The sequence below is a fragment of the Ambystoma mexicanum genome, chromosome 2p (assembly GCF_040938575.1).
Source record: "Ambystoma mexicanum isolate Mex_15411 chromosome 2p, UKY_AmexF1_1, whole genome shotgun sequence".
Classification (NCBI taxonomy): domain Eukaryota; kingdom Metazoa; phylum Chordata; class Amphibia; order Caudata; family Ambystomatidae; genus Ambystoma; species Ambystoma mexicanum.
Window position 1 is genome coordinate 913,109,998 of NC_090923.1, and position 14,540 is coordinate 913,124,537.

Below are 14,540 nucleotides of genomic sequence, written 5' to 3' on the forward strand. Positions count from 1 at the left end.
CAGTGGTTAAGCAATGAAACAGGGCCCGAATACCTTTATGTACACAAACCCCAAAGCTACCAGAATACCTGTGAGTACTTGGGTCAAGGCGTGGGTCTCCTAGCTTAGGCTGGAAACGTGCTGTAGGGTAGAACAGGCAACCACCTATTTGTAGGACCGAGGTCCTAGCCAATGAAGGGCTTAAGCAAGAGGAATCCGTGGAGCAGGCGTGAGTCGGTAACAGGCAAATCCAAAAGTACTTGAAGGGTTAAGCAAGAGGAGTCCGTGGAGCAGGCGTGAGTCGGTAACAGGCAAATCCAACAGTACTTGAAGGGTTAAGCAAGAGGAGTCCGTGGAGCAGGCGTGAGTCGGTAACAGGCAAATCCAAAAGTACTTGAAGGGTTAAGCAAGAGGAGTCCGTGGAGCAGGCGTGAGTCGGTAACAGGCAAATCCAAAAGTACTTGAAGGGTTAAGCAAGAGGAGTCCGTGGAGCAAGCCGAGGTCAGAATCAGAGCAGGTCCTTGAACAAAGAGAGAAGTCACGTGATCCGAAACTAAACAGCTGTGAAGCAACGCCTTCGGTTCACCGACTCCTTTTATCCTCGGAAGGGACGCACGTATAGTCACGTGTGACGTGACCTGAAAGCGTTGCAATGCTGCTAGGCAACCGAAGTCACGTGATCCGTGAAGCGCCGGTCTCCGCAAAGGACGTAAGTTCCTGAAGTGACGGAGCTTCCAGTTGATCTGCCACCGCCGTGAAGGGCGATAAACACCCGCTCACCCATACATGCCATGCCGTGCCCTGATGTGTGCGACGTGAGTGGGGGGAACGGTGCACGAGTGTTGGGGAGTGCGGGAATGGGTAGGCAAGGAGGGGCGAGTGGGGAGCTGTGTCCGTGGTCTAGGAAGCGGCGTGACAAGGTCTCCGCACCTTGCGCCCCAGCTTAGCCGGCTGGCGTCGGACTCTATGACCAGATCTGGTCTGCCTCCGAAAATGGCACGACCAATCCAGGCGTCCATATTCTTTAACCACCATTCTAGTTCCGTCTTATGCCCTCCACGATCGCGGCTGAACCCCTGCTGTGCCGGACATATGGCACGGGGCGCGCAAATCGAGGGAAGACCGCCCGAACGAACTGGCTCATAGAACTCAAGCTGAAAAACCCTCAGTTACACTGTATGACGCGCCGCTGCGCTAAATACATATGTACTTGCAATAAACAATCTGAAGCTCAAAGTATTATTGAATCAACCTCTCTGTGCTCTAACCAGATCTATCCAACTCTGTATCTACCCTACGCTAGCTGGACTATAGCATTTCCACAAACAGTAGGGAGAGAACCAAAATAGTACTTATCTGCTTGAAGAGCAGTATAAGAAGAGGAAGAGCCCAGGAAAAGGAAGTGGTTATTACTGGGCATGGAGACTATGGGGATTGTAGTTCAAAAGGATGAAAAGTCTTTTCAGACTGTTTTCAGTGTTTGTTATGGTTTTTTGGAGTTTTGTTGAAACTGCTGAAGAGTAGTGAATTAAAGAAGTTGAAGCATAATGCTCGCCTCCAGTCTTGTCATAGAATTGTTATTTCAGATTATCCAACCGATGCCAATTGTTATTTCAGATAATCCAACTGATGTCAATGTGCCTGGAGTATAGACAATGTTCCCCTGTTTCACCCTCTACACCTGTTTCTCCATCCTCTCAAACGGTTCATCAGGAGGGTTCAATGCGTTCCTTTATGGTTAGTGCCTAAAAATTAAGGGAACAATGTAATATATGTGAAAAGTTCAAGTTTGAGATCTATTGGGCTCCGTAATCATTTAATCAATGGTAATGTATTATGTACACAAGTACTTCTTATAGAACATATAAGTTATAGATCTTGCCAATCCATCTGAGGGTTCTGTTATTTTCATTGTATGCTTTTTATTTAACTTCAAAATGTGCCAGAGATTTTGGCTGCTTTAACATCTTGCTCAGTCTGTTAAGACTTGTTGGTCAATCTAGTAGCGAAAAGTAAAAGGCGAAAAAAAATGTTTTGCTGTTACTAGTTATCCCCCCATTTTTCTGCACATATGGAGAGATTGGAGTTGTAAGCATTTACCTTTTTTTCCGGAGACTAGGTGCTGCAAACGCATACAAAAGTCCAAATCCTTTTAACTACAAGGAAACTCGCCATAGTTGCTACAGGCTGGGATTAAACAATACGGTTGCCATAACATTTTGAATACAATAGTTTATAAGAACATTTATAAAAAAGACAACAAACACATGCGCATTTCATTTTCACACCGACTAAGAAAACATAGCTCTCAGTGCACAACATGGCCACTTGAGAACACTCCGGTGCATACCTTCAGATTGTTGGGCTCCTTTTTGTCCCACACATAGATGGCTGCTTCCTGTATCCGACATCGGCCTTCACTAAGATGGCTGTTCTAAAGTCGTAGTTGTCATGTGATGCCGGCATCCAGTCTTCTCGCGAGTGCTGTCTGATGACTAGTGACAGAGCAGTGAAGATGGCGGCGCAGGAGAGCGACGCGATTGGGACCGAAGTGACGGCTGTCACCCCCAGCCAGGTGAGCGAAGCCAGTTACTAGTGGGGCAGGAGGGCTGCGGGTACCACGCGCGTGGTGCAGGGCCAGAGGGTTTGCCATGGTCAGTGGAGGGGCAGGATTGGACAGTTGCCGGGGAAGGTGCGAGGGGTCAGAGTGCCAAAGATAGAGGGGTAAGGGGACGTGTCATCAATGTGTGGCAATTCGGGGGGTGGGGGGAGCAGGTTGAATCGGGAGTACAACAGTGGTGATTAAGGTAGAAGGTGCTGGGGTCACGGCAAGGGTACAACATAAGTATTATTAGGGAAAGGAGGTTGATCATTGTGGGGGGGAGGGCGGCTCGATTTGGGACGAGCAGAATATTGGGTAATCAAGGCCGTCATTCAAGAAAAACTGCTTGAGAATGTGTGTCATTGAGGCTGGCTTCGCGAGAGGATGCAGGAAAGTTGTGCTCGCCATGCCTTAGCCACAATCTGGGTGGACTAATCAGTCAAACGAGGTTCATCAGTTGAATGGGTGCGATAATAGTGGATAAAGGGGGCGAGTTAAGAGAGTGTGGGAATCTTGTACGTACAGGGTCGTAGCGTGAATATGGTGTGGTACGATAAGAGAAGGATGACCGTTGTTTGACCCTGGTTTATGTACGATCTAGTCCCAATCACAGATGTTTCAATATGCTTACCAAGCCCTTTTATCTATGGGACATTTTCAATGCGTGTCCTGTTGACTGCCTGTTTTCCCAATAAATACTATACAAATAAATGCGCGGAACAATAAGGGTATTTAATGAGTGAAAGGGAGGCATCTGCAGAGGAAGCACGTCTTGGGCCAAGAGGATCATTCAGGTTAGGGATTCAACGAGTGAGGCTGAAGTGCAAAGTGGTATTGAAGGGTGACATTGAGAGCAAGCTAGTGGAGTGTTAGATGATGATAGCGGAAGGGTAACAAACTAAAACTACAAAGTAATGGGTGCAATGCATTTAATCAGAACCACTGCTGTTTCGTCCGCACGATTACAGGAAGTAAACAAACGCATAATAGTTTTCTGCAATGTCCTAGACCATTGAGAGCAGTCCCGACTCTACTGCTAGGCCATGTCCGCTTTGGACTTTAACGCAACCCGAAACATGTTTCGGCCTCGCCGGCTCTCCTCAATTAAGTGTAGCTTGCTTCTCTTGCGCAACGATCAAATAATCCACCCAGAGTACTTTCTCTCACTCAAGCAGGCAAACTTAACCAAACAGTGAATGATGAAATGATATGAATAAATCATAACATCTATAGTGTTCCTCTGGACAGACCTGTGCACCATTGTTTTCTTAGCTGCTCTGTGCCATTACAGAAACTGGACCAGCTACATGTTTTTATTTGTTCTTATATAGGGTAACCACCTCCGTTGTCACGTTCACTTGGTGCTTCAGATCTGCAGAAGAAACTTGTGGGGAAGTCATTGGGTTTGGGTGTATGTTTCCAAATGTCTTGCGAGCTGTATGTTCAGTATCTGCCCCTGGTTAGTAATGGACGTTTATTTGGTTGCATGGGATGTCTGGATTATTTTATTTTTTATTTTTTTACGAAAATGGTAATGGTTAATAATGATGGATTTAAACAAACTATACAAGTGATGTCTAGAGTAACTCTTTAGATGTGTTGTATTATTTTGGTGCCTTTGTTGTAGGTTCGTGTGGTGTTTCACGAGATTGATGTGCATAAACCTTTCGTGCGTTGGTCTTGATTTATTTATTTTCCTATGTTTTTTGATAGGGTTGATCTTAACTATTCTAAATGATCTTAAAGCAGTTGAATTTGTCAAAATGGATGATGGCGGTAAGTTTAAAGAATCCGGAGTAAGGGGTGCATAAGTATATCCTATTGGTTAATATATACTGTTCTCCCAGTACGGATATTTTGGTTACCGTGGACCAGCTCCATGTTCTATTTGAGGATTGGTTTTTATCCTATGCAGGAAAAACAATTGCTAATTTCTGGTCATTGGTTAACGCAGTAGAGGTACACCAGGCAGGTGTGCAGACCAACCCTATATCAGAAGATATATGGGTCTCGCACTTTAATCAACTTTATGGTAGGAAGCAGAGATGTTCTGGAGGCTGCCCAATAACTACCCCTATAAATTGGAGCAAGGATAATTGTTAAGGCAAGTTCCTTTCTGGCGCGGTGGACCAAATCACCTAAAAACACCTTAAAACAATCAAATGATGTCTGGGCAAAAGGATTGTTCCTTTTGTTTAAAGAAATTCTGGAAACTGTGTCCACCCCTGCATCGTGGAAAACTGCTTTTTTTTTATCCCTACTTATAAAAAAAGGGGACAAAATGTCACCCACAAACTATCGGGCAATTACCTTAATAGATGCAGATTCTAAAATCTTCGCTGCACTGGTACTAGGGAAAATAGAGGAATGGATGGGTTTGCATAGCATTCTCAATAAGCTACAAATAGGATTTTGAAGACGGATAGGAACAGATGTGGGGGTTTCCTAATGTCCTGTATACTAAATTTAGCCTGGAAGGAACAACTATCTCCTACTTATGGAATGTCCATTATTTGTCTGTGGCTTTTGATTTAGTTGACCGAGACATATTATGGTCAACATTGGACAAAATGGCCTCCCGAGGGGTCTCTTGCAAATCTTGGTTTGCTTACATGAAGGCACCTTGGTTCAGATATTCTTAAACAATGAAGGTATGATGTCAAATACAATAACAACAAGAAATGGCATTTGGCAGAGATGTATTTTGGCCCCCTATCTTTTCAATTTATACGTGGCCAACTTAGGTAAACACCTGCTAAATGCATCCTTTGTAGCACCACAAATAGGGTAGATGCCTATTCCCTGGTTGACGTACGCTGATGATTTTATTTAATTTGACCGTACACCGATTGGACTAAAAAGATGAATTGATGCTTTTACTAACTTTATTGAAGAAAATAAAAGGAAGATGTACCCCCTAAAAACAGTAGTTCTTATATTTTGCAAAACAGAAAAGTACTTTAACGTTGTTTCTAAGTAATAACAGATTTAATTTTAGAGACTAAATGTTAATTATGGGTTACCCGATTTTAGCTCATCCTTTTAAAGACACCTTTTAAAACTTAAAGCAGTCTTGTTGGCAGCTCATATGGCTAAAGTAGATTGTAAAATAATTTACATTTTCTTTTCTTCCAGTTTTAGATAGGTAATATGATTACAACCTTTTCTTATTGGTTGGAAATTTTACATATGTGGATTTTAAATGAACTTTACAGTTTTGAAGCAATAATGTAGTGAATGGTAATTTTATTTTATTCCTCAGTGTAGTGATTGTAGTAGTTCGATTCGAGTTGGGCCTGCAATCCCTGAGAAACAGGGTCTGCTGGAAACAGCTTGCTCTTTACTATAAATTCTTAGCTTCACCAGAACAACTATTATATGATTAGTTTGGAATGTTAGGGCTGAATAACGAAAGCTCTGACGGGGAATTCGCTGATCACTGTATTTTGCTGTTATCGAAAATGGGAATCCAAATAGAAATGTTGGATACTAATCCTATACAGGTGAAAAAACCATACAAGAATTCAACTGAATTGACCAAAGAGAACAGTTGGTGCATTCTACGCTGTACTGTCATTTAAGTACTTGCCATAAAAAGGAGGGCTTGTGAAGGATTGTGGAACGAAATCTGAGGCTGTTCCCAGATAGATCGTTTAGAAATAATTGCATGCGTTTTAGATTGAATGAATGTTCTCTTAACTAACAAGATAATGTGTAAAGAATCAGTACCCCGGAAACCACCAGGGGGCGCAGACGGTATGGCTGCTTGAGCCATCGTTCTCCTCTCCAGGCTCTCCAGAAAATGGCGTTTCCCAACCTTTTAAACGCTTCTAATTGGCAATTGCAGATACGATTGCATGTCCTACTGGCAGGGGTACAGAACGATAAGAAGCGAAGCAGAACCACGCCTGATTTTGTTGTGAAATCACAGAAATAACTCCAGAAGATGGCCTAGGAAGGAAAGCACCAAGATGGTGGGCGCCAGCAAGCGGTAAACGGCTTTCAAGTGTCCTCCTCGAGCAGCCGTAACACCCACCATCCAGGTGAACGCACTGGGGAGGAGGCAGAGAGGCTCCAGTACACCTGCACAAAGAGGGATGAACACCGGCTGACCTTGCAGCAGATAAACCAGCGAAGCAGAGTGATGGGAACGTATGATCCGCCCAGTGGGTAAGAAATCTCAACGCTTGTCTGCGAACCCGGCTCCGACGTCCCCAGCGAGCATAGCTAAGGAGCGCAGCTCCAGTCAGAGAACCTTCACCCCCACTGCAAACCGCGCACAGGAGCCGCATCTGGTCCCTGTGGCTCCCAGCACGTACAACAGCGTCTGCTCAACAGAGCCTGCTTAACAGAGCTCTCCCGCCGGCAAAAACGGATTCAGTGTGTTGATCAGCCCGCACACTCCCTCGGAGGCCCTTGCACGCTCGGTGCTGTTCCAGATTGCGTGATTTGCGCGCCTGCCTCAACCCCACAGACAACTACAAGCAGCGCAAGCTTTGGCACACCTGTTAAGGTGCACAATAGCACATCTGTCCACATGATCCCTTGGGCAGCAAGCAGGGCTTGCAGCGCCATCGCTCTCAGCTGAATACTAAGGGATAAATCAAGTGCTGCCTTAGGAGCCCCTGGGAAGTGGGGTATGCAGCACAGGACAACATAAGCAGCACATAAGCACAAAAATAGTCCTGGAAGCCCCAAGGGTTGGGGGAAGAAATATACGGCGCCAGCTCGAGGCTCTCACTAACAGGGTGGCCTATTTCTAAAAAGTTAGAGCACGCCAGCAACGCTGCACACTGTCTACTGGACCCAACAAAGCACTCTATAGTCCCAAGAGGCGAGAGCATACAATTACCCAAAGGTACTGGCACAGACAACTCCACCTTTCCAGACCCACGCAAACCCCTTATTTCTTACTGATCTGTTAGCAGGGGCACACAGAAGCAACAGCCTAAACCAGAGCTCAGGGTGCTACGGGTGAACGAGTAGCGGTGGGGAGAGGAAGGACACGTGACAGCAGAAGAGGAACTAGCGACCAGGGAACAGGCCGAGCATAGTGAGCACCCCTTTTTTCAGAACTCGCACAGCACCAACGATCGTAGATCACCTAGCTTCTAGAGTGCTGCATCCAGCCGCACTCATGAGGCTAAGGACATTCAGCCACAATCCAAGGAACATGGAGCAGGATGTGGTTAAAAGCTTGACAGAAATATCAGGAAACGACAGGGACAGCGCCACTAAAGCGAACATTCGCCTCCTGCTCGGAGAAGTTCGTTCAATTAAATCCAGCCTCACGAAAACCGCTTCAGATATCCAAGCTAGGATGGTGAAGGTGGAAGACCACATCGTAGCCGTGGAGAATAACCAACTAACAGGAGATCTTGCATGAATTGTGAGGCTAGGTTTCAAGACCTAGAATAGAAAGAGACAGACATCGAATTAAAACTTGACCACATGGAAAAACGAGAACGGAGGTCGAATGTACGCATAATGGGCCTCAACGAGAAACGAGGCGAAACCCTGTCCAGCCTGGAGAGCAGAGTCGAAGCCCTGATCACATCCCTAGTAGACACATCAGAAGCCCCTGTTATGGAATTTGACAGAATTCACAGGGCTTGAGGCCCTCCAAATGGCCCCAGATCCGTGTTGGTCAAATGTCACTATTACCGACAGAGGCAGGACATTCTACAAAAGGCAAGAGAAAAGGAACCCATAGAGTTTGAAGGGTCAACTGTGAAGATCTTCCAGGACCTCTCTGCTGCTACACTGAACAAGCGTAGAGGCTGCCACCCGCTGACCATGTAACTACAAAACTTGCTATCGCTGGGGATTCCCCTTCTCTCTCAGCTTTGAACACGAGGGAGAGGGATACCGTGTTACCTCAGTGAAGGAGGCCAGAGGTGTCCTGGAGAGCTTACAAACAGAAACACCAGGTTCAGACCGAGCTAAATCCAGGAGACCTAGAGGCCTGTCACAAAGGGCCACACCATCATTGCCAAAAAGAGGACGAGCCCCGGGCACTAGGAAATACAAGCACCACAACACGCCTTGAGGAGTGTCCATAGTGGACCTTCTCACGTCAAAGGGCACCTACCCAGGGTGTCTCGTCGCATTCTCAAAAAGCAAAGGACACGACTCGTTGCCTTGGTGAACAAGGAATAACCTGACCAGGGATTACAATCGATAATGGAATCGTAAAAACTTGTAATTGTTCTGAAAGTTTGGGAAATTTGTAAAGCTAGTTAAGTGCCGCCATTGTTTGTTTCTAGTAGTAACACAAGGTTTTGTTTACAAGCCAGGAGATTAGCTCCTGTAGTGTGGCCCTTTTCCTTTTCTAAGGGCGTCTCAGTTGTTGAGAAGCGCTCCATGTGGCGCTTTTCAAGGGAAAGGGGGGTAGGCAGTGGGGGGGGGTTACACATTTAAAAGAGAATAGAATGCAATCAAATGTCACCATCGATTGGCCAAGTTGGCTACATGGGCCTCTTAACTCACATCTGACCATGCACAAGTCTCATATCTATGCCGGGCTCATGCTTTGTGGCTGGCGAGCTTTACAATATTTAACGCACCACCATGACATCACTTGATGGTATAAAATTTGGGTCCCTCAACGTCAAGGCCTCAACTCCCCGCAAAAGCGCTCCATGTTAGCGAGAAAGTTTAAACTCTCCAGACTTGACATACTTTTCGTACAGGAAACAAAATATGCCAAAGGGAAAACATTTTTAATCACTGGTAGAGAAATAGGGCAACACTATGGGCCTCGGGGAAAACAAACGATGAGGTGCAGAAATCGTATATAGGAAGACAATGGGCCTCCAAATAGAGCAAACGCACAAAGACTGGGAGGGAAGATTTTTGGCCGTGAAAGGTAGAATAAGGGCGTGTCTCATCACTCTCTGCGCAGTATACACTCCTAATCAAAACCAGACACCCTTTAGCAGGTCCTTTTTTGACTTCCTAGACAGTTGGTGGGAGGGCACCTTGGTGTGTGGTTGAGATTTTAATGTTATAGCGAACCCAAACATGGACTGGGACTCTGAGGCAAAACGCACACACCCCAAATAGCTTGTTGGGGGAGAAATTCCAATTGAGATCTAGCAATCGAATAGACAACTGGCGCACAACACACCCATAGGAAAGGGCATTCACGTTTTATTCCCTGTGCATCTTGCATACTCGAGAATAGACCATCTTTTAATTGGAGCTGAGAACGAATTGTCCATGTTAAATTCATCCTTTGAGATAGTGGCCTGGACAGACCACGAGCTATGCCGTCTGGAGCTAGATCTTGGAAACCCCCCCACCGCCCCCGGCACAGAACGTAGGTGGATATGTAATGATACTCTCTACAAAGATGTGCTATTTAAAGAAACTCTTGCCGTAGCGATAAGAGACTACTTCACAATGAATGACGCTGGGGAGCTATCGCTAAACACAGTCTGGGAGGCAGCAAAGGTCACGATTAGAGGGGTCCTAATCGCTGAAGGAGCACACAAAAATAGACTAAGGCTACAAAGGGAAAAAGCGCTGAAATTAGAAATAACCTATAAGGAATTGGAACTCCAAAGAAACCCACAGGAAAAGGTAATCATGACGCAGATCTGCGAACTCCGAGGGGAGGTAAGGGATATTTGGCAAAACAAGGCATTGCTGCAATTGCGATATTTGAAACAGAAATTTTATGAAAAGAGGGACAAGGCCCACACCATGCTAGCTAACCGGTTCCGGAAGCAAAGAGCAGACGGAGCAGTCCCCATAATTAAAAACGAAAAGGGTTGGGACATGTTGAATCCAAAGGAAATAACGGAATGCTTCTCTAGATTTTACACCACTCTATACACAACTGAGGGAGAGGAGGTGGGTATTGAGCAATATCTGTCGAGGTACCCGCGCGGCCCGATATCTCAAGAGCATTAGTACATTCTCAATAGCCTAATTACCACAGAGGAAATTCAAGAGGTCATATCCAAAATTAAAGCAAACTCTGCACCAGGGCAGGATGGGTATACTCAAGCCTTTTATAAAGCTTACTCTAATATCCGGACACCTTTCCTAGCAAATTTTCAATGCTAGTGACGGCCCACACCCACCATCATTTACTGAATCCAGAATAATGGTCATACCCAAGGAGGGCAAAGATCCTGCAGAATTGCATCATATTGACCAATCTCACTTATAAACGTGGACACAAAGATTTATGCGAGCTTCTTAGCCAACCGGTTAGCCCATGTTCTGCCTCAACTGGTCCACACCTATCGGGTGGCCTACATACGAGGCATGCAAGTAGCGGACAAATGTCTGCAAAACTTTAGATCCCTTGGCCACCATTAGCGAAAGTGACGACTGCCCCATTCTTATGTTGATCGACGCAGAGAAGGCGTTTGACTGTGTCGAATGGCCCTTCCAGCGTGCAGTTATGAAACGGGCAGGGTTGGGCGACACTTGGGCTATCGGGTGCGTCTGCATTGTATCGCACCGCCACAGCCAAGGTTTTGGTTAATGGAGTGGCCTCAGAGCTCTTTAGCTTAACAAGAGGTACACGGCAGGCTTGTCCCCTGTCACCCCTTTTTATATGCCTTTTGTAATTGAACCCTTCGCACTCACGATTAGTACAGACCCACAAATCCATGGGATAAGGAGAGGGGGAAGAGAGTACAAATTGGCACTCTTTGCCGATGATATTTTGGCCTAAATCCCTCGGCTGGCTGAATCTGTGCCTGCCCTGTTTGCATCCATGCAGAAATATGGGGCGCTGTCAGGATTCCAGGCCAATTTGAACAAAACCACAGCATTACCGCTCCAACTACATGCACCATTTCTATAACACCTTATAGAGGAATAGGGTTTGGTTTCCAATTGCACACTACAGGATTAAGATACCTAGGGGTGGACATCACAAAGGACCTGGCCAGCCTATTCAATGCGAATTATGGCCCCCTGTGGACTGCGGTCAGGGCAGACCTGGGGAGGTGGTCTAGGCTGCCGCTCTCCTGGGCTGTTGATACACATCAATTAAAATTAATATACTCCCTAGATTCCTGTTTCCTTTTCAATCTCTCCAGGTGAACCTCCCAACAACCTTCCTCACAGAAGTCAAGCAATTCCTCCTGTCTTACCTGTGGGCAAACCTGAAACCTAGGGACTCCTGTGCAACTCTGATCCTTCCAAAAGACAAGGGAGGCATGGGGTATCATGATCTGTTGAATACTGCAGGGCTTCTCAACTCTGAATCTTGGCCGACCACCTGTGGGAAAACATGGAAAAACAATGGTTAGCCCTGGAAAATGATTTATTTGTGCGGGTCCCCCTGGGCGAATGGATGTGGGTCCCATATTGGACCATAACCTTATAAAAGGGGGGCATCTGAGTAGCAGACCTTCCTTTTAGAAACTGAATTTCCTGAATCATTTTGCTGAAATTCAATTATGGGCGTGGGGGCAGTACATCTTTTTTGTTTTTCTTACTTGTAAATTCTCCCGCCCCCTTCTTTGATCTATTTCGAGTCACATGGAGTTTCGACGTAGATAGGGTTTTGTATCGGTCTGGATAGGTGGTGGTGTCTTGGGCGTGTCAGCGCTTTGATGCCTCTTTCTGGGTGAGTAGTGCTCTTTACAAATCTAATACCAATACGAATTTTATGGAAATAATCAAAAGCTTAGGGTATCTCACCCTCTCATGATGGCCGTTCTGTCGCACACTTGAAGCCATATTGTTTGTTTTTGGATCTGCTGTCATTGAAAGGTTCTGACATGGCCTGCAGACTGCACCCCTACTTTTCACCTTGTCTGGTGGGCCTCTAGATCCCATTTCACCTTTTTCTAGGGGACGGTCCTATAGCACCATTGCCTTTTTTTTCTCCTTGCTAGTATGTTTGTTTATTTACTTATAATGCGCTGCTGACCCAGAGGTTACCGGGAGCAGCAGAAAAGTATATGCGAAGCTTACATAGTTACATGAATAGTATTTCCGATGTATACAATTTACAGTAATTAATAGAATAACATTTACAAGGTTACATATATGTACATTTACAAGCTGACAGTATGTTAGCTGTGGTTGCAGATAAGAAGTGTGCACAAGTATACATGCAGTGTAAAGTGGTTATAGGTCTAGAGGGGTCGCTGATGGTCTCTGTGTACAATAGAGAGAGGTTGAGCGTACAAGGGAGTGGTCGGTGTTTAGGCAATGTTAATGTGTTTGATAAAATTCCTTCTGAATTGTGAGAAAGGTTGGTGGCAGGGCGTTCCACAGGTTGGCAGCTATCACCGGGAAGCTGGTACCACCAATTTTTGCAAGTCTGAATCTGGGTACTACCAGGCAGTTAGAGTTAGCAGTTCTTATGGGTCTATTGGACATTTTTCTTTTTATTTTATCCGTCAAGTAACAAGGGGCCGCATTGTTGAGAGCCTTATGAGTTAAGGAGACCATTTTTAGATTAATTTTATTGTTGGTAGTGAGCCATTTATGTTGCTGCCTTATAGAGGAGATATGCTCCTTTTTCTTTATGCCGAGTGCAGCTCTGAGAGCATTATTTTGTAATGTTTGAAGTCTTTGAGTAATGGCTTTGTTAGCACCGCTATAGAGGACATTACAGTAGTCGAGTCGGGAGAGTATTAGGGCTCTCGCTAGGATTAGACAACTGTCATTGGATAAGAAGGGTTTGCCTGCTCTTATCAGTTTGCAGGTGTAGGCTGTGGTAGAGGCAAGGGAGTTAACCTGTTTAGTGAAAGACATGGTAGAGTCGAGGTAGAAACCAAGTGTTTTCACTTCCCTCAAGACTTTGATCATGTTTCCATCAATACTGAAGGCGGAGTAGTCCGGGCCCAGTTTGTTGATGTTTGCTTGTGTGCCCAGAACGATCAGCTCTGTCTTATCATTCAGGCAGAGGCCATGGGTTGCCATCCATGCCTGGATGATAAGATACTCTGTTCACCAACTCCATGTCTTTGCTATGATCCCCAGAAAGCGGGAAGAGAATCTGTGTATCATCTGCATAATTAGTGTAGGTGATACCTAGATTATCCAGATCATCGAACAGGGGTTTGGTGAAGATGTTGTATAGAGTCAGGGAGACACAGGATCCCTGAGGGACTCCACAAGTGATAGATATGGGGTGCTGCTGCTGAAGGGGAAAAAAACTCTCATAGTTCTCTCACTCAGAAAGGATTTTATCCAACTGGTGGCTTGGGTGGAGAAATGAGCGGCAGTGTCGGATGTCTGCAAAGGACCTTATGGTCGACAAGATCGAAGGCGGCTGAGAGATCCAATAGGAGGAGGAGAGCTGTCTTGCCTTGATCTCTCAATTCGTCAATTTGGGTCTTTAAGTCAATAAGGGCAGTTTCCGTGCCATGTAATGGGCGGAAGCCAGATTGTCTAGCTCCTAATAACTTATGCAGTTCAAGGTGTTTCTGAATCTGCGTGTAGGCCACTTTATCTAGAATCTTCAGTAGGAATGGAACCGTGGTAATTGGACGGTAATTAGTGGGGATAATAGGGTCTAATGTCTGCTTTTTGAGCAACGGGAGCACCCAAGATTGTTTTAGGTTGGCAGGGATGATGCTGGTGGAGAAGGAAGTGTTAACAAGTTTGGAGATAAAAGGTGATAAATCTCTGGCAGCGTCTTTTATTAACTGTGGTGGGCAAATGTCACCTTTGCAGTTAGATGGCTTGAGGGTTAGGATGATTTTCTCTACCTCTAGTGTAGTAGTTTTGGTGAAGGAACATTTACTAATTTGGGGATTATGGGTGGCGTTGGTTGGTGGAATATGGGTAGTATTGGATGGTGGTAAAGGCAAATTAGAGATATTGAGCAAGTCTTTTTTTAGTTGGATTTTATTTTGGAGGGTATATATTTTGTTAGCTAGGGCATGTTGAATGTCTGTGCACCAGGTCTGGTCCTTGGTGCAAGTGTCTGGTATGGGTATAGGTGATTCAAGTTCCTTCAATACAGAGAAGAGTT

At 45.4% G+C, this 14,540-nt stretch overlaps 1 protein-coding gene across 1 annotated transcript in view; it reads left to right on the forward strand.

The window, feature by feature from the left end:
- The first annotated feature begins 2,254 nt into the window (after positions 1 to 2,254).
- Positions 2,255 to 14,540, forward strand: part of CLPTM1 (CLPTM1 regulator of GABA type A receptor forward trafficking) — a 667,007-nt gene continuing 654,721 nt past the window's right edge. Inside the window, exon 1 of the mRNA XM_069644626.1 lies at positions 2,255 to 2,554. Coding sequence (XP_069500727.1) covers positions 2,471 to 2,554 — 84 coding nt within the window. The 5' untranslated portion in view covers positions 2,255 to 2,470. The remainder of the gene's footprint in view (positions 2,555 to 14,540) is intronic.